General features: G+C 38.5%; 1 protein-coding gene across 5 annotated transcripts in view; it reads right to left on the bottom strand.

The window, feature by feature from the left end:
• LOC104848110 (sodium/glucose cotransporter 1) overlaps positions 1 to 23,967 on the bottom strand; it is a 58,282-nt gene that overhangs the window by 27,657 nt on the left and 6,658 nt on the right. For 4 of the 5 annotated variants that reach the window (XM_010603887.1, XM_010603888.1, XM_010603890.1 and 1 more), the window contains exons 3-7: positions 23,442 to 23,546; positions 20,036 to 20,095; positions 6,163 to 6,267; positions 4,723 to 4,828; positions 3,636 to 3,716 (exon numbers count right to left, since the gene is read on the bottom strand). In XM_010603887.1, coding sequence (XP_010602189.1) covers positions 3,636 to 3,716; positions 4,723 to 4,828; positions 6,163 to 6,267; positions 20,036 to 20,095; positions 23,442 to 23,546 — 457 coding nt within the window. The remainder of the gene's footprint in view (positions 1 to 3,635; positions 3,717 to 4,722; positions 4,829 to 6,162; positions 6,268 to 20,035; positions 20,096 to 23,441; positions 23,547 to 23,967) is intronic. The other variant, XM_010603889.1, reaches the window with a different exon arrangement.

Genomic DNA, 23,967 nt, shown 5'->3' with positions numbered 1-23,967 from the left:
CTCTCTCTCTCTCTCTCTCTCTCTCTCTCTCTCTCTCTCTCTCTCTCTCTCTCTCTCTCTCTCTCTTTCAGTACTGGGGATTAAACCTAGGGCTTGGCACTGAGATATCTCTCCAGCATTTTGAGATTCTGTTTTTCAAATTTTGAGGCAGGGTTTTGCTAAGTTGCCCAGGCTGGACATATTTGGGTTACTCCTACCACAGCCTTCTAGAGTGCTGGGATTATAGGCCTGGGACGACATGTCCACAGCTCCTCTGGTTCTGAGATAACAGGGCAGTCTGAAGCTCTTTTGTCTACTTGGTTCATTAAGAATTCTAGATTTAATCATGCCTGAAGGAAGTATGTTTCTGGAACTTTTAGCTACAGGAGCCAAAAAAGTACTAATTTGCCTATGCCAGTTTTGAACTAAAGTTCTATCACATGCTATGTAAAGAATCTTGACTAAAATATAGACTAATATTGTTTTTTTCTGCAATTCCAGCAAAACATTTATAAAACTTCCTAGTTGAAATTTTCTTCAGATACTATGGCAACTCCCAATATCTTAAGTAGTATAAAATCTTAGCATTAAAGAAAAATATTTAAAAAGGTACTAAAACATCTATTTCACAATGTTTTATTTTATTTTGCCATATAATGCAATATTCCTTTGAAATATATTCAGTGTGTGAAATGAATTCAGAGTCATTTGGAATCTCAAGGCTTGTCCGGGAAAGGATACTGACTACACAAGACACTTCAGTGCCTTTGTGAAAAATAATTCATATGGCTTAAAAGAAAAAAGGCAAAGCCAGGTGCAGTGGCACACAACTGTAGTTCCAGCTGCTTGGGAGGCTGAGGCAGGATGACTGCAAGTTTGAGGCCAGCCTGGGCAACTTAGTGAGACCTTTTCTTAAAGAATTTTTTAAATGACAGGATGTAGCTCAGGGGTAGAGCACTTGCTAGCATCATGATAAAATCCTTGGGTTCAATCCCTAGCACTACTACTACAAACAAAACAAAACAAAACAAAACAACAAAAAAAAAGGAAACAAAAATATAGAATACAAGCAGGTAATTCATGAAAGAGAAAACACAAATAGCCATTAAGTAAATGAAAAGATGCTCAGTCTCACTATTTGAAAAATTTCAATTTATAACAAAAATTAACAGACTTTAAAAGAATATATTCCATGAAGTAGTGCTGGTTCGGGGCAGGGTTAGGAAACACATTCTCACATACTACTGAGAATGCAAGTCAGTATAGCTGTGTTAGAGAGAAAGTTTGAGTGTCTCTTGTCAAAGCTGAGCTTACTCCCAGGACGTAAGGTTAAATTAACATTCAAAACCAAGTCAGTATAGTCACTGTGTTGATAGTTAAAAAAAAAGAAAAGAAAAAAATAATACAATCATCTCAGTCGTTGCAGAAAAAACACTTGATACAATTAAAAAGCTACTTGTGGTATACAATCCTTGAAACCTAGAGGTAGGAAGCAATTTTATTAATTTGGCAGAGGGTATCTACAATAAATCAATGGCAAATATTTTATTTAATGATGAAATATTCAAAGCTTTCCCTCTAATGCTTGCTGCCTCCACTTTTATTTAGCTGTACTAATGGTCCTGGCCAGTATCACAAGACAAGACCCCCACCCCATATAGAGTTTGTAAGGAAAGAAACACCGCCCCTCCCATTTCCTGACTTGAGGGCTCGTCACCTGCGTATGTTCACTGTGTAATATTTCATCTAGCGTTACGCTTTGGTTTGTATATTTTCAGTAGAAAATTATTACATACACAAAATTAAAAAGATGTAGCAGATCTTTACTTATTGACATCGAAATATGCTCATGCTATAGCAGCAGTGATGGGGAAACAGGCTATAAAACTGCATTTTCAAAAAAAAAATTTTGTTGACACATAGCAATTTATGGGGTTGAGAGTAATTTGGGGCATCTCTTGTCAAAGCTGGGTAGCATCGTGATACTTGTGTACAATATGTAATGATAATATCAGGGTAACTATATCACCTCCCACATTAATCATTTCTTTATGTTTGAAACATTTGAAATCCTTTCTACTAGCTATTTTGATGCAGTCAAATTGTGCTAACCATAGTTATCCTGCTATGCTATTAGAAGTTATACCTTGCATCCAACTGCACCTCTGTAAACTTTATTTTCTGAGTCTATTAAAATGTATATCTCATATATAAAATATTTGAATATGTGAAGAATATCTTTGAAGGGATATTCGTAAAATGTAGAGCATTGGTTGTCTCTGGGGAGCGGAACTGAGAAACAGTGTGATCTGTATTTCACTGTGCGCTCTTTTATTTAATTAAAATTAACAATAAAAAATGTCATTGTATGTGCATGGGTTGCAGCAGTGACTAGTCTGAAGGGCAACTTTGGATGTGCAAGGCCTTGTGTATTTTTAAAAGAAAACAATCATTTAATCACTTCGTGATGCATATTTGTAGCTTCCATTCTTGTCACTGAAATTATTCGTTGCCTCTCAATGCATTTAAAAGTGATCCAACTCTGCAGACCATGCCTGACCTATTTTTTTGTGTTCTAGCAAAGCTGTACTGAGTATACCTCACGGGGTACTGATGCTGCCTGGGAGGTGAGATGGAGGTCGCTGTGATTCTGTTTGATTCGATCTGTTCTCATTCCATGAGGTTCAACAATATACCCTCTGGAAACTCAACCCTACGTATCATTTCACTAACACCGAGAGCATTTCTGTCCAAATCTCTGCAAGACTAGTCTCTGAACCGTGCAGCGATGGTCACATCGACCCCACTGAGCTCACATTCTTACCTGTGGCAGGGAATTTTCATTGTAGGGTAAGTTTACCTGCCATTAAAGGTACTATAATACATTAGTTTAGACATTAGGCTTGGTCTTAGAGAGATACAGCTCTTGTCATGTCTCATTCTCAGGGTGTTTCATGAGCAAGAAACCCTTGAGAGTATTTCCTTGCCTGTAAAATGAGGATGACTTAAGTATTTATGTCTTATGGTAACTGTGATTAAGTGAGGCAGTAGATAAATGTCTTATATACCCGATACTTCATATCAGCTATTATTTTCATTCTCATAATTTTATAAGCACCTATTCATTAAGTAAATACTTAATGCATTAGGCTATACTTTGGGTAAGGAATCTGAAGTATTGGATCTGGATGACATGATTCATTTATGTGAAATAATGAATTGGAAAGATATGTATAAAAATGATAAATTGTGTGGTAATGATTAGAGACCAGAGAATAGAGATGTGTTGATTGAATACTGATAGAATCATACTGTTGGGAGGTGGATCTTCCACTGACCTGGACAGATGGATTTAACTGAGTGCACACAAAGAGAGGGGTTTCTAACCAGAGAACAAGGACAACGCGCAGGAGCGGAGATAAGCATGGCGTGGACCAGAGCACGGGAGTCTGTCGTCTCCACTTTATTCCTTGACATCTTTTTCTCCTGAAGGGAGCAGAGATTTCTTCCCCAACTTTCAGCACGGTCTATGATAATGCTCTAGGTTCCAAGAGCTGCATTCTCCCTGTCTGTGAGGTGAAGGCGCTCATGGCCCTGTGTGGCTTTAGAGTCAAATGGTCCACACCTGGTACCCGATTTTCTTAAGTTTTACTCACCATAGCTCATTAACACAATGGACCCCCCGAGCATAACAATAGCATGTAAAGCCTCAGTATAAATCACGGCTGCCAAACCACCTGAAGGGAAAGAGGAAGAAATATGCAGGCCACATCTGACTCTGTTGACAGTAACTTCTGAATCTGTATGCCCGTCTTCTCCCAGACCTTCCCACTCAGATTTTGACCCCTTTAAGTCAGTAGGTCTTTCAACCACTTGTGCTTAGTTTTGGTACATCCTATTTTCTCTCTTCAGGAGAGATCTCTTCATGATCATTTGTGAGATTTTTATCTTGCCCCTCTTTGTCCCAATTTCCCTATACTTTTTTTTTTTTTTCAGATGGATGAAAATCTGGGAAGTTTTTCTAAGCCAGAATGTATATCTTTCACCACAAAAGTTCAATTTGGAAGTAACAGCAGCATTTCTGGTATCTACCTATGGGATAGTACCCTGTCTCCAATTGTGACAACCAAAAATGCCTACAAACATTACCAAATGTCCCCTGGAAAGCTAAATCGAATTTATCTTCCCACATATTGTGAATCATTGATTGAATACATTCTACCCCACTCTGATTTTCTCCATGTGATTCTGGTGAACTACTACAGACACACATCAGAATCCCAGATTTGCACTGTAGCTTGGGAAAAACAAAACAAAACAAAACAAAAAAATAGAACGACAACAACTCCCACTCTTAATAACTAGGTAAAGTCTGCTTAGGACAGAACTGTCTACATAAAAGATACAAAGGATTGGCCAGTGGCTGAAGGACCATGTCTCTACTTCATTCCCTTTTTGCAGTCCCACTATGTTACTGGGTGATCTGCAATGTTAGGCCCCACTTTGCCGTAAACACAATTGTTGCTGACCTTGTTTAATGCCTCAAAGATACTCTGATAACCCAATCTGGTTTTTAATGGTAGGGTACTACTGTCTTTGATACCCCTTCCTTCTTTATTTGCCCTGTGATGCAGACAGGGAAAATGCAATAGCTAGAGACTGCTGCTTCAATGTCTATTAGGACTTTGATAAGTAGAGTGTGTTGGATCAGTATAAATCCCCGCACTGCTGAAGTAATCTCACCTGTGATGGTATAAATGCCAGCAATCACCAGCAATAGCAGTGTGATCTGGTAAACATCCACATCCCAAGCAATTTTCATAAACATGGCACCATAACAGACTTCTACCTGAAGTGAGGAGAAGGTAAAAAAGCTGCATTTTCATTTCCAGTGGAATCAAAAGTCCTAGGAGAAAGAGCGGTGGCGGGGAAGCATGGCGCCCCTATGCAACAGGTGGTCTCTGGCTAGCATCCCATCACCTGTGGACACCAGGTGAGGACTATCTGAGTCTTTTACCCCACAAATTCAGCCAAGGTCAGCGTTTTATGGCTTGAGTTAACCCAACTCATCCATTTAACGCCATTTAGCCTCTTTTACAGAATGGTCTCAGAATGTGGAATGTACTCAGTTGTTTTTACAGCTCTGCCCCTGGGAAAAAGCCATGAGGACGGCTTCTTAAGAATCAGCAACCTTTCTGACCGTAGGGCCAGATGATAAATATTATAGGTGCTGTGGGCCACCACTGTGTCTGTTTTTTTTTTAACAACCTGTTAAAGCTATAAACATCATTAGCACAAGGGCTGTACAAAGCAGATCATTAGCTGGATTGGCCTGTGACCACGTTTGTTGATCCCTGGCGTAGTTGACACTGATTCTGAAACATCTGCACATTTAACTGGCTAATCTAGTGCTTTGTTAGTCTAGTGTCCAAAGCCAAGGATACAATGGGAGGATTCGTCCATTCATTTACTCACCAAATCCTTACCAAGTGCCAGTCATGTTGTAGATATTCAACAGGCTTCAGAACACACAAGTTTATCAAAACTTAGCCTCCGTCTTTAAGGAGCTTATTTTGAGTGAAGGAAAGAGACTAACACACAGGCGTAGTCTGTGTTGTGTGAAAATGCAACTCCTTTGGTTATGCAAAAAAGAAAATCTATCAAGAGCCTTCAGTGTTAAACATGGTCTCAGCACAGGAGGTAACGCAGCGAGCAAGTCAGGCCAGGCCTCAGACTCAGGGGGTTTGCATTGAGACACAGAACAGATAACAAGAAGGCACACAAGTAAGTTACTCTCGCATGGTGACAAGCATTACAAGAAAAATAGAAAATAGAGCCACGACTAACTAGTCATACCCTTGGAAGACTTCTCCAAGGAGATGACATTTCTCCTTGAAGGAGTGATGAGGAGTCATCCACATAAAAAACTGCCTCTGCTTTTTATTTTTTGCAAAATGTTGTTAAACCTTTAATAGTAACATTAAGCACTATTAAACGAACTTACATGGTAGAGGTCCAAAAGTAATTTACGTAGTCCCAGAGTAAACTGCTAGGATAATCTAGTAGAGTCCTGAGTTCTACCGGTTGGTTTTTAGGTTTTGCTTTTTGTTTTTACTGTGTTTTTTTGGGGGGTGGGGAGGGGTGGGAGGTTCTCTTTCTTGGGTTGGCTTTTGTAAAACTCACCAAGATCCTAGTGATGACATCGATGAGTATGGACAAAATAGAGACGAAGACCTGGATCCGGACACTACCAAACCTCTTTCTCAGATATTCTGGCAGTGTCGCCACCTGTTCAAACAAGAGAGGTCAGCGTGAAATAGTGTAGAGAAGGCTGAGCCACAGGAATGAGCCCACTCACAAGTGGTGGTTGTCACAGAGACCACGCTGATGGTTGGTGTGGTGTAGAAATACAAAAGGTGGGGTCACTGCCTCTGGCAGCAGTCAAGATGGGAAATAGAAGGAAGAAAGGAAATACTGCTATCTACAAAAGGCTTAGAGTCCAGCCTCCTGTTCAATCTTAGGAATGCAGAAGGAAATCCAGCTAACTGAAAATGCTTAATGATGACGAATCATATTTACAGAATAATCATAGAGAAAAGGCAGTGCCTTGTCATATACTGCAAAAATAGCCAGTGCTCAAGGGACATGGAAACTGACCCTACAGCTTCCCAGTCTGTCTCTTTGCCAGCACTGCCAGTCTGGGTGCTGGTGTCTCAGACGATCTTATTTTGTTGCTCCGTTGCCTTGAGCTGTGCACACACCATGAGTCAGGGGCTGTGCCCTGCTCTCCATGCCCGTTTTGTTCCCAGGTCCTACACAGTGCCTGGCTCGTGGAAGGTGAATTAAAAATTCTTAAACAAATATTATCTCACTCTCTCCTCTGATGATCCTTATATGCTCTCGTCCATCTATGTGGATGACTGCTTTTAAATTTTAATTCAGATCTCACCTGCTCGATGAAGACTTACCTGGAAGCGTCACAGCGACCTTGTGTCCTTTTCTAAGCATCTATAACTTTTTAAGTTTTCATCTGTTATTTGGCTCTCAATCATATCATGCCAAATGCAGCTCACTTTTTCATTGAGTTCTAAGCTTCCCAAGATGCTTTTGTATCTATTGTTGGTATGAGTTTGCTAGGATGCCATAACAAAGTAGGGTACTTTGGGAGGCTTAAACAATGAACAGCTTATTTCCTCATAGTTCTGAAGGCTAGAAGTTCAAGATTATCAGCAGGATTGGTTTCTACTGAGGGTTGTGAGGGATGGATTCATTTTAGGCCTTGCTCCTGGGCTTGTCAGTGGGTGTCTTCTGTTTTTTTTTTTTTTCACTCTGTCCTGATTTGTGCCTAAATTTCCTCTTCTCATAAGGTCATACTGGATTAGGACCCACTCTAATGACCTCGTTCTGTTGTCACTACTTTTGTAAAAACCTTATTTCCAAATGCGATCACATTCTGAGATAATTTTCCTGGGTTTATGGCTTTGAAATAGCAAGTGGTATCCTTGGTGGCAAATTAGTCTTTCCAATTTTTAAATGTCCTCTATAAGTTTAAAAAAAAAAATTTAACAGCTCTGGGCTTACAGAATTTGCTTACAGAATTCTTTCATTCTGCAGCTATGGTTTGATGAATTTAGAAGCATATACACAGCCGTGTAATCTCCACCACATTCATGATAGCATTTTTAAGAGAGGTCCCAGGAAGCCCTTCAGGTTTCGCAGCCAAGGCCTTCACTCCATCTCTGATAGAGACAACCAGTGTCAGCTGTCGTCAGCATTAACTTTTCTAGGATTTCAAAAGAATGGAACCGTACAAGATGAGTTTTTCTTTTTCGTCTTACTTCTTTCAGTTGGCCTGATGTTGAGATCACCCGTGTAGTTGCACAATTTCTCTTTCACTGAGATGGATGCTATATTATAGGGTGTTTATTCATTAGCCCACTGCAATTTACATGATTTCTAGGTTTACATGAATAAAATTTTCAATTGAATTTACATGATTTTTAGGTTTACATGAATAAAGTTGCAACCTTTGTGTACAAATCTGTATGTGGACATGTTTTCCTTTCTCTGGGAATAGGATGGCTGGGTCTTAAGGTCTAATTTGCCAAGAAACTGAAAAGTGTTTTTCAACATGGCTGGCCATATCATTTTTCATTCTCTAGTAAAATAAAGAGTTGTATTTGGTCTATGACCTTCTTGTCTTTCAGTGGCATCAGTCCACTTAGTCTTAGTCATTCTAACAATGTAAATATTTCTGAATTTCTTATGTATCACAATATTTTGGCATTTAAAAAAGTCTTTCTGGCTGGGGAAACACTAGGGTATCTTCCCAATACTAGCCAATTCTCTTTTTTTGGTACCAGGGATCTGGGGGATCTGGTCCTTGTGCTTTCGAGGCAGGGGCTGGAACTACTGAGCTAAATACCCAGCCCTGTAGCCAATTCTTTAAGAAAACAAAAGGCCCAGCCGGGAGCATGCCTTTGATATGCAAATTAACAAATATGGAGCTGGACCTTCTGTCTGGCTTGTTCCTTCCCCTGCCTTAATCATCCTAGGACAGTGGTGGCAAACCTATGGCACACATGCTACCAGTAGGCACGGGGGAGCCCTCTCTGTAACGTGTGAGCCCTCTCTGTAATGTGTGAGCCAAGTCTCCACAAATTACACGTCGGTATGCATGTGATAGCAAAGATCACGTGACTTGTGCAAAAGCATGCCAAAAGCAAACTTTTACCTTTCAATAAAAAGCTGTTTGTATAATTGAAAGCTCTGTTATTTTGTTTTTCTTTTAAGATGAAAGATGTTTTTTCTCATCCAAAACCTCAGAATTCAGGTTTAATCAGTACTCAAATTTTGCATTGCAGTTTGGGCACTTGGCCTCTAAGGGGTTTGCCATAACTGTCCTAGGACCAGTACCAGGCAAGTGGAGATGACCTTTGCAGCTCAACCTTGTCAAGATTATTCAAATTTAGCCAATCGTAAACTATTCATTCTGTGCTGGGGTGCCTTCCTCATGCAAAACCTATGCACAGGCCTACACTTTCCCTTTACTTCACAAACGATGTTTCTTCTGTGCCTCCTGGTTTCTGAACCGAACTGATTAGTTCATAAAAGAATATATATCTTCTGGATATAAGTGTTTCATTGTAAATATGTTTTACAAATATTACCTAGCAGTTTCTGAGCTTTTGTTTTCCTAACACCATCTTTTAAAGAGCAAAAATTTAGATTTTGATGACGTTTAATATATCAATTTCTTTATGGTTCGTGTCTTCTGAGTTCTGTCTAAGAAGTTTTTTTTTTTGTACCGGGAATTGAACTCGGGTCTTTGTGCTTGCAAGGCAGGCCACCAAACCGCTGAGCTAAATCCACAGCCCATGTCTAAGAAGTCTTTACCTACTCAGTTACCTTGATGTTTAAAGAATATTTTACTGGCTATAAAGTTCTTGGTTGACAGCTTTTTGCTTTTTTATCCAGCACTGTGAAATGCTGTCACGCCAATGTTTTCTGCTATCTGTCTCTGGCTGTCCTTCTTTCTCTTCCTCTCTTACTGGGCTCCAAACCCAGTGCCTCAACATAGTAAGTTCTCTACCACTGAGCTATAGTGTAAGACCATGGCCTCCATTGTTTCTAGTAGAAGTCAACGGACAAGTGTGCTATTGTCTCTTCGCACATAATATGTTTTTACTTACTAATTTCAAGATTTTCTCTTCTGCTTTCAGCAGTTTCATTACAATGTACCTAGGGGTGGTTTTCTTTATTTGGTTTCATGTTTGTTAAGCTTCTTGGATCTGTAAACAAACATTCTCCACCATACTTGGGAAGTTCTCAGTCATTATTTCTTCAAAAAATGTTTTTGGGCCAGCCATGATGAGACACACCTATAATTCTAGAACTTCATTTGAGCCTAGCTTGGACAATTTAGCAATCTAGAGAGACCCCACCTCAAAAGAGAAAAAAGAAAGAAAGAAAGAAAGAAAGAAAGATAAAGGGCTGTGGACATAGCTCAGTGTGAAAGCCTTGGGTTCAATCCCCAAGAAAAAAAATCTATCTCCTCTTTCTGGGACCACAATTACATTCATGTTGGACCATTTGATGTTGTATTTCAAGACTCTGGAGTTTTGTTCCATTTTCTTCAGTTTTTTTCTCTGTTCTTTCTCTTGGATAATGCTATCTTAAAATTCCTCATGGTCTCTTCTGTCATCCCTAATCTGTTATGATTAAGCCCCTCTTTTGAATTTTTCATTTCACTTACTATGCTTTCCAACTATAGAATTTTCACTTGCTTTTTTCCTAGTTTCAGCTCACCTGTTGAGGAGTCCCATCTGTTCACCCATTAGTGTCACATTTTTCCATTACTGTTTTGAACATATTTGTAAGAGCAGCTTTGAAGACTTTGTCCATTAAATTAACATTTGGGCCTGCATGGAGTAACTTTCTATTTATTGCTTTTTTTTTTTCTCCCAGAGTATGGGTCACATTTATCTTCCTTCCTCTTTGTATGTCTAAATAATTGTTAGTGGAAAATTGGTCATCATAAAAAAAACACAGTGTAGCACTCTGGAATCTATTTCATTTGTCTGGGGATTGCTGGTCTTGTTTCAGTAGGCAATCAACTTTCTTAAACTCAAACTGAAAAATCTTACATGCCCCTCCCCAATCTGTCCTATGATGTGCAGCAGCTGATGTTTCTGATTGTTTAAAAAACTTTTTTTGTTGTTGTTGCACTAATGGAGGTTGACTTTAGTGCCTTTGGACCCAGCTATATCTATAGTCCTTTCAAAATTCTGAGATAGGATCTTGCTAAATCTAAATCGCTAAGTTGCCTAGGCTGGGCTTAGACTTGCAGTCCTTTTGCCTGAGCTTCTCAAAGTGCGTGGATTACAGGAATAAACTGCTGCATCCATTTTTGCTTGGACCCCCCCACCAAATTTATAGTTGCTGCTAATTCAGCCTCACACTCTGGAAGTTCCCCCTGCACCTGTTTAGTTTGGCAGTCTGCCAAAAATTTGAGCCAAATTTATATTCATATTTGGTTGTTAGGTCCCTTAGTTTTGGAGCTTCTCACCTAAATTTCCAGGTGCTTTGCCAGACCTCAGTTCTGTCCTCTGATGCCTCAAACCAGGAAGACTTCTGTCTTCCACTGCCTACACTGTAAAGGTTGGGAAATGGACTCAGTTGAAGGCACAGTAAACAGAAAAATCTTACCAGGTGCAGTTCTATCTTTCTAGGAGAAATCTTCTAGTTTTTCCCTTTTTGTCATGTATTTATGAGTACGTTAGTGATCAATCAGGGACTTGGGATTTTTTACAATTTTAATCTTTTATATCTAGCGTTTAAGTCTTTAATAAATCTAAAATTATTTTGTGTAGAGACTATATTTTATTGTGGTTTGTTTTTAGTTTTTATTTTTGCAGTGATATGAGTCAAACCTAGGGTCTCATGCATGGTAGGCAAGCAAGCACTTTAGCCCATACATTATTTTTTCTTAGGCTAATTAATTGACACTTCTTTCTTTCTATTTTTATTGATTACTACTGTTTGTAGTACCTAATGATCACATTCCTCATTAGGAGTTGGCACATGTACATAAAATGTCTCAGCCCGTTTTTCATCTCCTCCCCTCCCTTCTCCTTTCCTCCATCTTTTTACCCCCTTCTTATCTGCAAAAGATCTATCTCCCTGTTTCCCATTAATTATCTTTTATTTTGGTCTTTGATTTTATTATACTTTGGATTTTTCATATAAGAGAACCATGCAAAATTTAAGATTATGCGTGTGATTTATTTTGCCGAATGTTATAGTCTCAGGACACATTTTTCCTACAAATGACTGAAATCTATCCTTGTTTATAGTAGAGTTGCATTCCATTGTGTATAAATACCATGCTTTCTTTATCCACTCATTTATTGATAGACAAAGGCCACTTCCTAGATTTAGCTATTTTTATAAACATGGGTATGCGTGAATCATACTAATATATATTTTTAAAACTTTTAGGAAAATACCTAGAAAGGGAACAGCTGAGTCAAATGGAATATCTAGTTTGAATTTTTTGACAGAATCTCCATACTGATCTCAGTGATTGTGCTAGTTTACATTTCTACCAACAATGTACAGGGGCTCCTTTTTCCCCTAAGGTCTCACTCATTTTTGGAAAGAGATGGAATCTCAGTGTTGTTTTCATTAGCACTAATGGTCTGAGTTACTGGACATTGTCCCATATATTTATTGACCATTTGTATTTCTTCTGAAAGGTGTTTATTCATCAGTTGTTCATTTTTTTGAATGGGTTGGTCCTTTATTTTGAGTAGCTTAATTTTTTGAGTTCTTTATATATTCTAGATATTACTTCTCTGTCCAAGAAATAGTTGGCAAACATTTTCCCATTCTGTAGGTTTTCTCTTCACTTTATTGGCTTCCTTTGCTGTGCAGAAGCTTTTTAATTTGGCAGAATCTCGATTGGTGATTCCTGATGTTATATCCTATGCACTTGAGGTTCTGTTCAGAAAGTCCTTGCCTATGTCTAGGTCTTCAAGAGTTTTACCTATTTATCTTCACAGATTAAGAGTTTCTCCTTTAATATTTAGATCTTTGATCCATTCTGATTTTAGTTTAGTACAAGGTGAGAGATATGGGTCTAGATACAACCTTCTGCATGTGGATAGCTAGTTTCTCCAGCATCATATATTAAAGAAGCTCCAGCATATATTTTTTGCCCCTTTGTCAATGATCAGATAGCTGAATGTGCCTGGGGTTTTTCTGCATCCTCTAGTCTGTTCCACTGGTGCACATGTTTATTTTTTGTGCCAGTATCATGCTATTTTATCATGATAGCTTTGTAATGTAATTTGAAATCCAGAATCATGATACCTCTTGCTTTATTCTTGTTGCCCAGATTTTTTTTGCTATTCTGGGTCTCTTCTGGTACCATATGAATTTTAGGATTGTTTTCTCTAGCTGTATAAAGAATGCTGTTGGAATTTTGATTGAGATTGTATTAAATCTGTATGTCAGTTTTATAAGTGTAGCTATTTAGACAGTATTCACTCTGTCTATCCAAGAAAAGGAGATATTTTTCCATTTTCTGATGCCCTCTCTGGTTTCTTTTTTCAGAGTACTACAGTTTTTATCATTGTGTTCTGTTTGTGAATATCTTGTTGAGAATCCTTACATCTATGTGCATTAAAGAGGTTGTTCTGTAGTTTCTTTTTTAGTGGATTCCTTGAGTAGTTTTGGAATCAAGGTAAAGCTAGTTTTCCATGAGTCTGACAGTATTCTTCCTTCCCTCTCAGTTTCATCAAAGAGTTTGAGGAATATTGGTTTTAGGTCTTCCCTGAAGTTCCTGCAGGAGTCAGTGGTGAATCCATCAGGTGAGGCTTTTCTTACTTTGTAAGTCTTTTTTTTTTTTTTATTGCTTCAGTTTAATTGCCTGCTACTGGATTACTTAGAGTTTTAAGAAATATCCTTTTGGTTTAGTTTTAGTAATAATATGTAGCTAGGAATTTATCCATTTTTTCTGGATTTTCCAATTTATTGGAATATACATTTATAAGTAGTTACTAATAATCTTCTGCGTTTTGGTGGTGTCCGTTGTAATTTCACCTTTTTGTTCCTTGATGTGGGTCTTTTGTTTTTGGTAAGACTGGATAAGCATTTGCCTATTTTGTTCATTCTTTCAAAAAGCAAACTTTTTGATTCACTTGTTCTTTGCACTTTTAAGTCTCAGCTTAATTAATTTTTGCTCTGATATTATATTTTCATTCCTTTAATTAACTTTGGATTTGGATTGGTCTTGTTTTTCTAGATCCTTGAAGTGTATCACCAGTTTATTTATTCAGGCTCATTCTGTTTTTCTAAGGTGGGCATTCACAGCTATCAACTTTCTTCTTAAAACTGCTGTCACTGTGTCCCGTAAGTTCTGATATGTTATATTGGCATTATCATTTGAGTCTAGGAACTCTAATTTCTTCTTTGATTTCCTTTGTGACTAATTAATTATTCAAGGGTACACTGTTTAATCTCTATGTGTTTGAATAATTTCTGTGGTTTCTTTTGCCATTGATTTCCAGTTTCATTTTATTATGATTAGATAATATGAATGGGATAGTTTTAATTCTTTTGTATTAATTCAAGCATGCTTTATGGTCAAGTATGTGGTCTATTTTGGAGACAGTTCGATGTACTGCTAAGAAGAATGTGTGTTCTATTGTTATTGGGTGAAACACTTTATAAATATAGAGTAAGTCCATCTGTTTGAAAGTTTGGCTCAACTCTGATATTTTTGTTGATTTTTTTTTTGTTCAGCTTACCTGTCTATTGTATTATGCAGTATTGAGTTCCTCTCACTATAATTGTGTTGGTGTTTATCTGATCTGTTACAACCAGTCGTGTTTGTTTTATGAAGTTGTGTGTGCTGGTTTTGGTGTATATATATTTATAATTGTTGTCTCTTGTTGAATTTCTCTCTTTCCTAATATATATTGACCTTCTCTTGGGTTGAAGTTCACTTTGTCTGAAAATAGGATAGCTACTCATGCTTGTTTTGGGTTCCCATTTCATGGAATATTGTTTTCTATCTTTGACTTTTAGTCTGTGAATTTCCTTCTGAATTAAATATGTTTCTGGTATACAAATGCTGTTAGGTTTTGGTTTTTGATCCAATCTGCCAATCTGTGTGTTTTGACTGGAGAACTGAGATCATTCACATTGAGAGTTATTAACTGAAATTTCTGTAACTACTTATTCCTGCAATTGTATTATTTTTCTGTTGCTCATTCTTTTTTTCCCCCCATCTGCTGAACTGCTCACCCTACCTGGTACATTCATTCCAATAGATGTTTTGGCTTGTTGGCTTTATTTGTCTTTCTCTAGGATAGTCTTGAGAACTTTCTGAAGTGCTAGTTTGGTGGTCATGGATTTCTTAAAGTGGTATTTGTAAAGGAAAGACCTTATTTCTCCATCAATTTTGAAATAAGATTTGCAGGATGTATTGGTCTGGGTTGAAAGTTATTTTCCTTGAAATAGGAAGAAAAGGGCTAAAGGTGTAGGGAAAGTGGGAAGGGTAGGGGAAAGGGAATAAGGGAAAAGAAAAAAATATGACAAAATGAAAAAATGGAAATAAAGTGTTTATAAATGGGGAGGGAGGAGGGGTGAAGGGAGGGCAGGGACAAGGGGGGAAAATGAGAACCAAGACCTGTCATGTAAAGGTACAAGATCCCAGTAATGAATGTAACTGTACTGTATATATAAAATGTACCAATAAACTCAATAAAAAGAAAAAAAAGAAAGTTATTTTCTTTTAGGGACTGAAACCCTTCACTCTAAGCTCTTCTGGCCTTTAAGGTTTGTGTTGAGAAGTCAGCTGAAATTCTAGTGGAATCTACTTTGTAAGTGATTTATTGCTTTTCCCTAACAGCTTTTAAGAATCTGTTCTTGTGCTGTACTTCTGGGATTTTGACTATGATGTGTTCTCTTCTGATTATGGCCTCACTTATCTGCATGTTAAAAACTCTTTCCCCATACTTGAAATATTTTCTGGTATCATTTCTGTAAAGAGGTGCTTTTTTAAAAAAATGACATTTGTGCTGTCTTCCGATTTTTCACTGATTTTATTTATTTATTTGTACGGGGGATCAAACTCAGGACCCTGCACTTGCGAGGCTGGTGGCAGAACCACTGAGCTAAATCCCCGGCCCTTCACTGATTTTAATTAATCTTAGATTAGTCTTTGTGTCAGCCAGCAGTTGTTGGATCCATTTTCACGTTCTCTCTCCTCTCCTCCTCTTCTTCTTTTCCTTCTCTTCCTCCTCCTTCTGCACTCGTCTCTCCCCCCCCCTCTTTCTCCAGGTATCTCTGAGTATATCGCCACTTCCACCCTGTCTTCTAGTTCTTTTCTTTCATTGGTCACTTCTTTTGCACATACTTACAATATATATATATTTAATCTCCTAGATTTCTGTTTGGACTTTTCAAGGACAAGAATTCTTTGCTAAACTTGTCATTCATTTTGTATCATTTTGCTTAGCTCAGGTAGCTTTTTATTAGTGTCTCCTCTAAGCAGCGATCATTTTGTTTAAGTCCATTATCTGTTTAGTTATATCATCTAAGAGCTTGCAAAGCACCTTATTGATCTGCTTTTTTTTAGTCTCCTCTTTTATCATTTCATATAATTCAGATGTTTGGCTTCGATTCCCTCACCATTGGTGCCCTATTTGCAGGAATTTTGTTGTCTTTTTTCCCCCCTGGTGTTGAGGTTTGCAGGTCAATTGTGTGGAGATACTTTTGTTGCTAGTATGGAGATCTTTTTAGTTAATGTCTGCTTTTCAGCGGTGTATTCTAAGCATGGTTAACTCTAGGACTTTGCATCTATCTCAAGATCAGACTGCCTTTGTCAATTTGGTGAAAGGAGGGCTGCAGGGTAATTGGTCCAGCACCCAGTTCTCCAGAAATGAACCACAGTGGTCTTGATGACACAAGGACAAACCAGTTATGGTCGTATGCTAAAAACTGACTAATGGCTATTACTGTGGCACCCTGGCAATAACAACAAAATCAGCAAGAGTAATAGAATGAAAGACAAACTGGATATTGATATATACCAGAAAAGCCACAAAGAGAGATCCGTAATTTTGCACAAAGACAAACAAAATTGACTTATAGTAAATATCTACTAAATGCAGCAACTATTCTACCATTAATAAAATTCAACAATAAGAGCTTAGAGTCAACTAAATATCTAAATATTAATCAATAATAGTAACAAATATGGAGGGAAAGGGAAAAATGAAAGAAATGAAATTTGAAAAATAAGGGAAAGGAAGATGAGGAGGACAGAGAAGTGAGATAAAGGATCTTGTTAAAGAGTAAAAGAAAATTAATAGAATTAGATAAAGTAACAGGAAAGAACAAACATGAAAAAGAAAAAAAAAGAAAGCAAAATAAAGAAAAAAAAAAAAGAAGAAAAAGCCCCCCCCCCAACCATGAAGAAAAATAGAAATGAGTCTGAAGAATTCCTCCGTGGTTTTGGATGAGTGGCTTCCTTCCAGGGCCTGAAGTGCTGGAATCCATCATATATGAGGGAGGTACCATGAATCCCTACTAAGACCTAATTTGTTTCCACACTCAGTTGTGTGTGAATGCTGAATCCTTTTGTGCAGGGCAAGTTTAGTGAATGGTGTCCATCCTAGGACTGTATTCACTCTCGCTACTCCCAGTTTCCATGTCCTTTTAGGTGTCCCAACTGATGGCTTTCCCCATCCATGTGCGTTTGTGAGAGGCACCCCTGCTCCAGAGGCCACTTTGACATTTCACCCCAGGCTATGGCATCCATCCATGCTGAAGTGAAGCTTTGATCATGTTGGTATATGGGGAAGCAAACGAGCCACTGAACTCTGTGCTGGACGTAGGTAGTGGGGCAGGAGGTCAAGCTATCCTAAGGCAGCACTTTCAGACTGAGCCCCCTCTGAAAGCCATTCGCAATCAGCCTGGCTTTTCAACTTGGAGGGTGGTACTCCTGTGTCCTTCCCAGCCTGAGTTTAAACTTTTCAAGGGGATCTATGTTTAGCCTGCATTCTCTCTGTGACCCTCTCTTGTGGCTGTCTCTCGCCCAGTCGCTGTGGTAGGGTGACACCTAGAAATCCTGAAGTGCAGTTATTCTGTATTTGTTCTGTGGCTTACTCTTAAGCAATTAACCTCTTTCCAAATGGCTCCTGATTAAACACTCCCAAATCCAGTCAGTTCTGCTGCTGGAGTTCTCCAATTCTAGCTTGCCATGCAGAAGTCAACTTCAGGATAAGATCCCATCCTATTTTACAATTTATAATAACCATGGGCCTTTTGGGGGTTTAGCACTGCTGGCCTGGTTTGTTAGTTTCTCCCTGGAGCTATTGACACTCTCTGGACTTACCTTATGTTAGTGGAGACAGGTCTCCTTCATCAGCCTGCTTTGCTCTTTTCTACGCATTGTACTTAATTTCTTCAGCTATTCTGGATGGGGTATTTCACTGCTGTGCTTTACCATTTTAAGTCTCCTGATCCTCCTTTCCTCAGTGATCTGCACTGCCATCAATGTTATAAGGCGAGTGTCTATGTACGATTATTTCTGGGATTTTGCCTTCTCCCGCTTGTCATTGTGTAGGTCATCCAGTTTTTCCACAAATACAAGGGACAAATAAACTTGAAAAGAGGAAAGATTTATTTTGTATTGCAGTTTCAGAGGTTTCAATCCATGACGGATTGGCTCCAGTGCTTTGGGCCTGTGGTAGTACAGTACATCACAGAGGAGCATGTGGTGCAGAAAGCTTATCTCATGGCTAGAAATGAAAGCGAGGAAGAAGAAACCAAAGTCCTAATATCCCTCCTTAAGGACATGCTCTCAGTGACCAGGTTTCCCACTAAGCCACATCTTTTCTTTTCTTTTTTTTCCTTCTATTTTGTTGTACAATATTGAATCCAGGGCCCTTACACCTACCTAGTTACATCCCCAACCCCACTACCATTTTTTGGGGTGGGGCATGAGACACAGTCTCACTACGTAGTTCAGGCTGGCTTTGAACTCACTATGTACCCCAGGCTGGCCTCAAACTAGTAGTGATCTTCCTGCCTCAGCTTCTTGAGTGCTGGAATTACAAGCATGTGCCACCATGCATCCTCTCCCCACATCTTTTTTCTTTTGTTGGTAGTGGGGATGGATCTTGGGATCTTGGAATCTTACACTTGCGAGGCAGGCTTCGGAACCACTGAGCTAAATCCCCGGCCCTCTCTCCCCTTTTTTGAGACAGAGAATCAACAAGTTACTTAACTGCCCAGACAGGGCTCGAATATTTTATCCTCTTGTCTGAGACTCTCAGAGTGCTGGGGTTATAGCCACGCACCACCATAGCTGTTTAAAGTCCTACCTCTTAAGTGTTCCCCAAAGGCTCATGTGTTAAGGGATTGGTCACCAGCCCACAGTGCTATTAGGAGAATAAAAGGGGAGAAGTCCTTGGGCAGAATTCCCATTCGTGTTTCTTCATTACCACTGGGGGATAGTGCTATGGGCTGGTGACCAAGTCCTTAACATATGAGCCTTTGGGAAACACCTATCTAAATCATAGCAGTATTTTTATTCTATGTTAATACTATATTGTATGAATTATTATAGCTTTCTAGTAAGTCTTGATATTAGGTAGGGCAAATCTATCTTTTTGATAGCATTTTTGCTATAAGAATGGCAAAGTATTCTTATAAAGTATAAGAATACTTTAGCTATTCTACATACATTTTAGAATCAGTTTGTCAAGTATTTTTTGTTGGTGTTGTTGTTGCTGTTTTTTGAGGTAGGGTCTCACTATGTAGTTCAGACTGCGCTGGAACTCACTGTGTAGCCCAGGCTGGTCTTGACTTGCAGCGATCCTCCTAATTCAGCCTCCCGAGTGCTGGGATTACAGGCGTGTGCCACCGTGCCCGGAAGTTTGTTTTTTTTTTTTTTTTTATAATTGAGAGAGGTTAATTGATTTTTTGATTTTACAATTATTTGTAGCCTGGCATGGTGGCACATGCTTGTAATCTCAGAACTTGGGTGGGTGAGGGGAAAGGCTCACTGTGAGTTTGAGACCAACCTGGCTACATAGTGAGTTCAAGGCCAGACTGAACTACATAGTGAGATCTTGTCTCACAAAAATAAAACCAAAACCAAAATCAAAGACAAAAACAAACGCTGTTTGAATTTTGTTTGCAACTACAATATTCCATGCATAGTCCTACTAGGGAGAACCAATTTTTAGTTCATCAAGGCTTTCAATCATTTACATAGTTTTTCCTTGATTTATTGATGTATTTTTTTAAAGAAAGAATTTAAAATATTTTCTATGAAGGCCTTAAGAGATAGATAAACCCTTGAGTAAGTACATAGTTATTGGTATCTTATATTATAGGCATCTCAGGATTTAGGAAACTCAGTAAGGAGCAAAAGAATGGGAAGCTTAATTTGTCCTCTGGGGCATTTCTAATACACATGCACTGGTTGTAAGAAAAATATTATAGACAATAGAGTTAATTGATCATTGACACTTACCTCAGCTTTATTGTAGATAGGAACAAATATCCAACCAAGAATAAAGAGCATAAATATAGTCTGAAACCAAAAAGAACAATTAAATCAGGTGTCCATCTAGGTCAGTCTCTTAAGTGAGATGCAAACTCAGTAACCATCTGTTTTGATAGTAACTACTAGGAATTTTTTCTGGTATCATACAATTTTTTTATTATATGTTTGCAATACACAGTGATTGCATTCAGATTGGGGGTTTGATACTTATCACAGCTTGATAATTTTTTGCTCCCCACATCACCTTCCTCTCTTTCCTTCCCAGATCCCCTTTTCCTTTATACAGAATCTACTTCCCTGATTACTAGAGACTTTTTGAGCACAGAGAATTTGACTTTGAGGCACATGATCTTTGCCTTTAAAAGATTCTTAAACTAGGTGTAGTGGTGCATGCCTGTAGTCCCAGCCCTGAGGGAGCATAAAGCAGGAAGAGCTCACGTTTCAGTACTGCTTGGGCAACTTAATGAGATTCTATCTCACATTAAAGGTGAAAAGGGCTGGGGATATAACTCAGTGGTAGAGCACCTCTGGGTTCTACCCCTAGTACTTAAAAAAAATTGGGAGAGGTTAATTGAGCACAAACAAGGTATTTATTGTTAATTTATTGTTTCTTTACTCTCAGGGAGTGATAAAGGTGGCATAAAACTAAATTTAAAAGATAGTTTCAAGAAAAGAAAAAAGAAAAACTTGAAGTGTTCTGGGAAAAGGGAGGTAAACTACATCAAAATTTCATACAATTGAAATTAGATCACAAACTTGGCTCTGGCTTTCTCTTTTTGAGACAGGTCCTTGGTTTGTACTTTAGGCTATCCCTGAACTCATTATGTAGCCCAAGCTGGCCTCAAACTGAAGGTAATCTTCTTGACTTAGCCTTCGAAGTGCTAGTATTACAGGTGTGCTCTACCATTTCCGCTCGCTCTGGCCTTCTGTGCAAAGCATGGAGGAGTTGACTTTGAAGAAAGGAGATATTTGAAGATTCTGAGGGATGAATGGGGGTAAAGAATAGGGTTTCTCAATCCAAAAGTTCATTTGGATCAAGAAGAGACCTAGAATAGCAAAAGCAATTCTAGGCAACAAAGACAAGATAGGGGGTATCACAATCCCCACCTTGAAACTACGCTATAAAGCTACGGTGATAAAACAGTATGGTACTGGCAAAGAAACAGACCTGAGGACCAGTGGAACATATTAGAAGATGCAGAGACAACTCCAGACACACTCACCTTATCTTATCTTTGACAAAGGAGCCAAACACACTCACTGGAGGAATGATAGCCTCTTTAATAAATGGTGCTGGAAAAATTGGGTTTCGACTTACCAAAGCTTAAAACTAGACTTATATCTTTCACCATGCATTAAACTAAAATTGAAATGGATTAAAGATCTAAATATTAAGACAGAAATGCTAAGTTGGCTGGAAGAGAGGTTAGGTAGAACTCTTAAAGAAAAGAGTTAAAGGAAAAGATTTCATGAACAAAACCTCAGTTGCACGTGAACTAGCACAAAAAAATCACCAAAAGGGATCTCTTTTTATGAAAAAGCTTTTGCACAGCAAGAGGAACCACCAACAGTGTGAAGAGACAATCCACAATGTGGGAAACTTTTTTTACCAGCTGTTCCTCAGACAAAGGTCTACTATATATAGAGAACTTAAAAAAAATCAGACTTCCCACATTTAAAGATCCAATCCAAAAATGGGCATCTGAAATGAACAGTCATTTCTCAGACAAAGAAGTAGAAATAGCAAATAGACATATGAAAACATGTTCCACATTAGTGGTCATTTGAGAGATGCAAACGAAAACAACACTGAGATTCCACCTCACCCCAGAAAGAATGGCTGCCATCATGAAATCAGCCAATAACAAATGCTGGTGTGGCTGTGGGGAGAAAGGAACCCTTCTCCATTGTCGGTGGGAGCACAGACTGGTGCAGCCATGGTGGAAATCAGTATGGAGATACCTTAAAGAACTAGGACTAGAGGTCCCATTTGACCCAGTTATTTTCCTGATGAGTATCTTCCCAAAAGAATTAAGAGAATCATACCACAGTGATATATGTGCACCCACGTTCACAGCGGCACAGTTTGTAATAGCTAAAACATGGAAACAGCCCAGCTGCCCATCAACTGGAGACTGGATAAAAAAATGTGTATTTTAAAAATATAAAATGGAGTACTACTCAGCCATAAAGAATGAGAAATTTAGAGGCATTTATTGCTAAATGGATGCACATTGTGGTGATACTGTTAAGTGAAATAAATAGGACACACACGTAGATACCAAATAGTTTCTCTGGTGTGAGAAACTGAAAGTGAAAATAAGGATCAAAAGGTACAATGGTGTGAAATAGGAAGAAAAGGCGTAAATGGGAAAGGGAAGTTGGAGGAGTGGGGGAAAGGAGAGAGGGGAATGGAATTAATAAGAGGAAATGAGAAAATGGAAACAAAAAAATCTTTGCAAATAGGGAGGGGTGGAGGGGTTGGAGGGCAGGGGAATGGGGAAAATAAGGACCCAGATACATCATGTAAAGGTACAGGATCCCAATGATGAGTGTCACCATACTGTACACCTAAAATGTACCAATAAAATTAAAAATGAAGATGAATAGGCTTTCTTAGGAGGTTTTTACTCTATAGAATTATTCTTTATTCATTTATTTAATAGAACTTTCTGACCACACACAGCCCCCCCGATAACTTACATAGAGATAGGTTAATAACCCCAAATTAATACAGTCTTTTATTATTGGTGTGAATCAGTTCTATTTCCTGCACAAAAATTTTCCATGAATTAAATAATTCAGTATTTTATACAGATTATGGTCAAAACTGATACTCCTGAGAAATTCATTAGGAGACCATAGTAATTAGTTAAATATCTCCAAGGGCTCATCTGAACTCGTTCTATGTCTGTACAGCAAAAGACAAAACATATAGGGCCGGGGATTTAGCTCAGTGGTTCCAGCGCCTGCCTTGCAAGGGGCAAGGGCCTGAGTTCGATCCCCGGTACAAAAACAAAAAAACAAAGATGTGTGTATATATACACCTGTATGCATATCTACATATATGCACACATATATCTGTATGTGTGCAGCCATATTTATAGATATATATTGAAATGTTAATATTGTCTTTTTACTACCTGACTAATTCCTAACAGTTCTGTGTTTACTGTATCCCTACAGGCCTTGGAATATAAATCCTCTGTCTTTTCATTTACTAAAAAGAATAAAAAGTAGCACACATCTTCTGACTTGGCTTTTTTCTCAAGAGGTCTTTCACCCTCGAGGTTTAAAGCAAGTTTTACGTTTGTGAATTGTACCTGGGCGATGATAAAGATGGAGGGGTTCACTGATGCACGTCATTACTTACATTCCATTCGAAGGCCCCAATAGCAATTCCTGAAGATGCTCCGATCCCTGCCAGGCCCATAAAGTGGCTACTGCCAATATTTGCAGCAAAAAGAGAAGTACCTGTCTGAAAATCGAAAGGTGGTTACATGTCAGAACGCATTGTCTAATTCCCAAAATTAATTCTTACAAATGTATGCTCTCACTGCACTGCCCGTATTCTCAGAAGGGCCTGGCTCCCTGGGCAGAGTTCCCATTCGTATTTCTTCTATGCAGCCCCTCGCCATGAGTTATAAGCCAAGGAAAGAGGAAGACAATTGAAAAAGTTTCTCCACAGGCTCTATTAATGTGCTTGGAATTTGCCAATATGGATATGCTAGCAGGAGAGAGATTTATTGGATGTAATTGAAGATAATTAAAAATATAGCTGATTATCTATGAGTTTGGTTTAAAATGCTAAGGTGCATGACTATGATGGAGTATAAGGTAGAATATAGAAGGAAGAAGGTAGCTCTTAGAAGTGATAGAAGGAGCTGAATTTTATATAT

This window comes from Fukomys damarensis, unplaced genomic scaffold, assembly GCF_012274545.1.
Source record: "Fukomys damarensis isolate Sample0158 unplaced genomic scaffold, DMR_v1.0_HiC HiC_scaffold_12, whole genome shotgun sequence".
Lineage (NCBI taxonomy): Eukaryota > Metazoa > Chordata > Mammalia > Rodentia > Bathyergidae > Fukomys > Fukomys damarensis.
The sequence above is the reverse complement of the archived record's forward strand: the minus strand, read 5'-3'. Positions and strand labels throughout refer to the sequence as shown.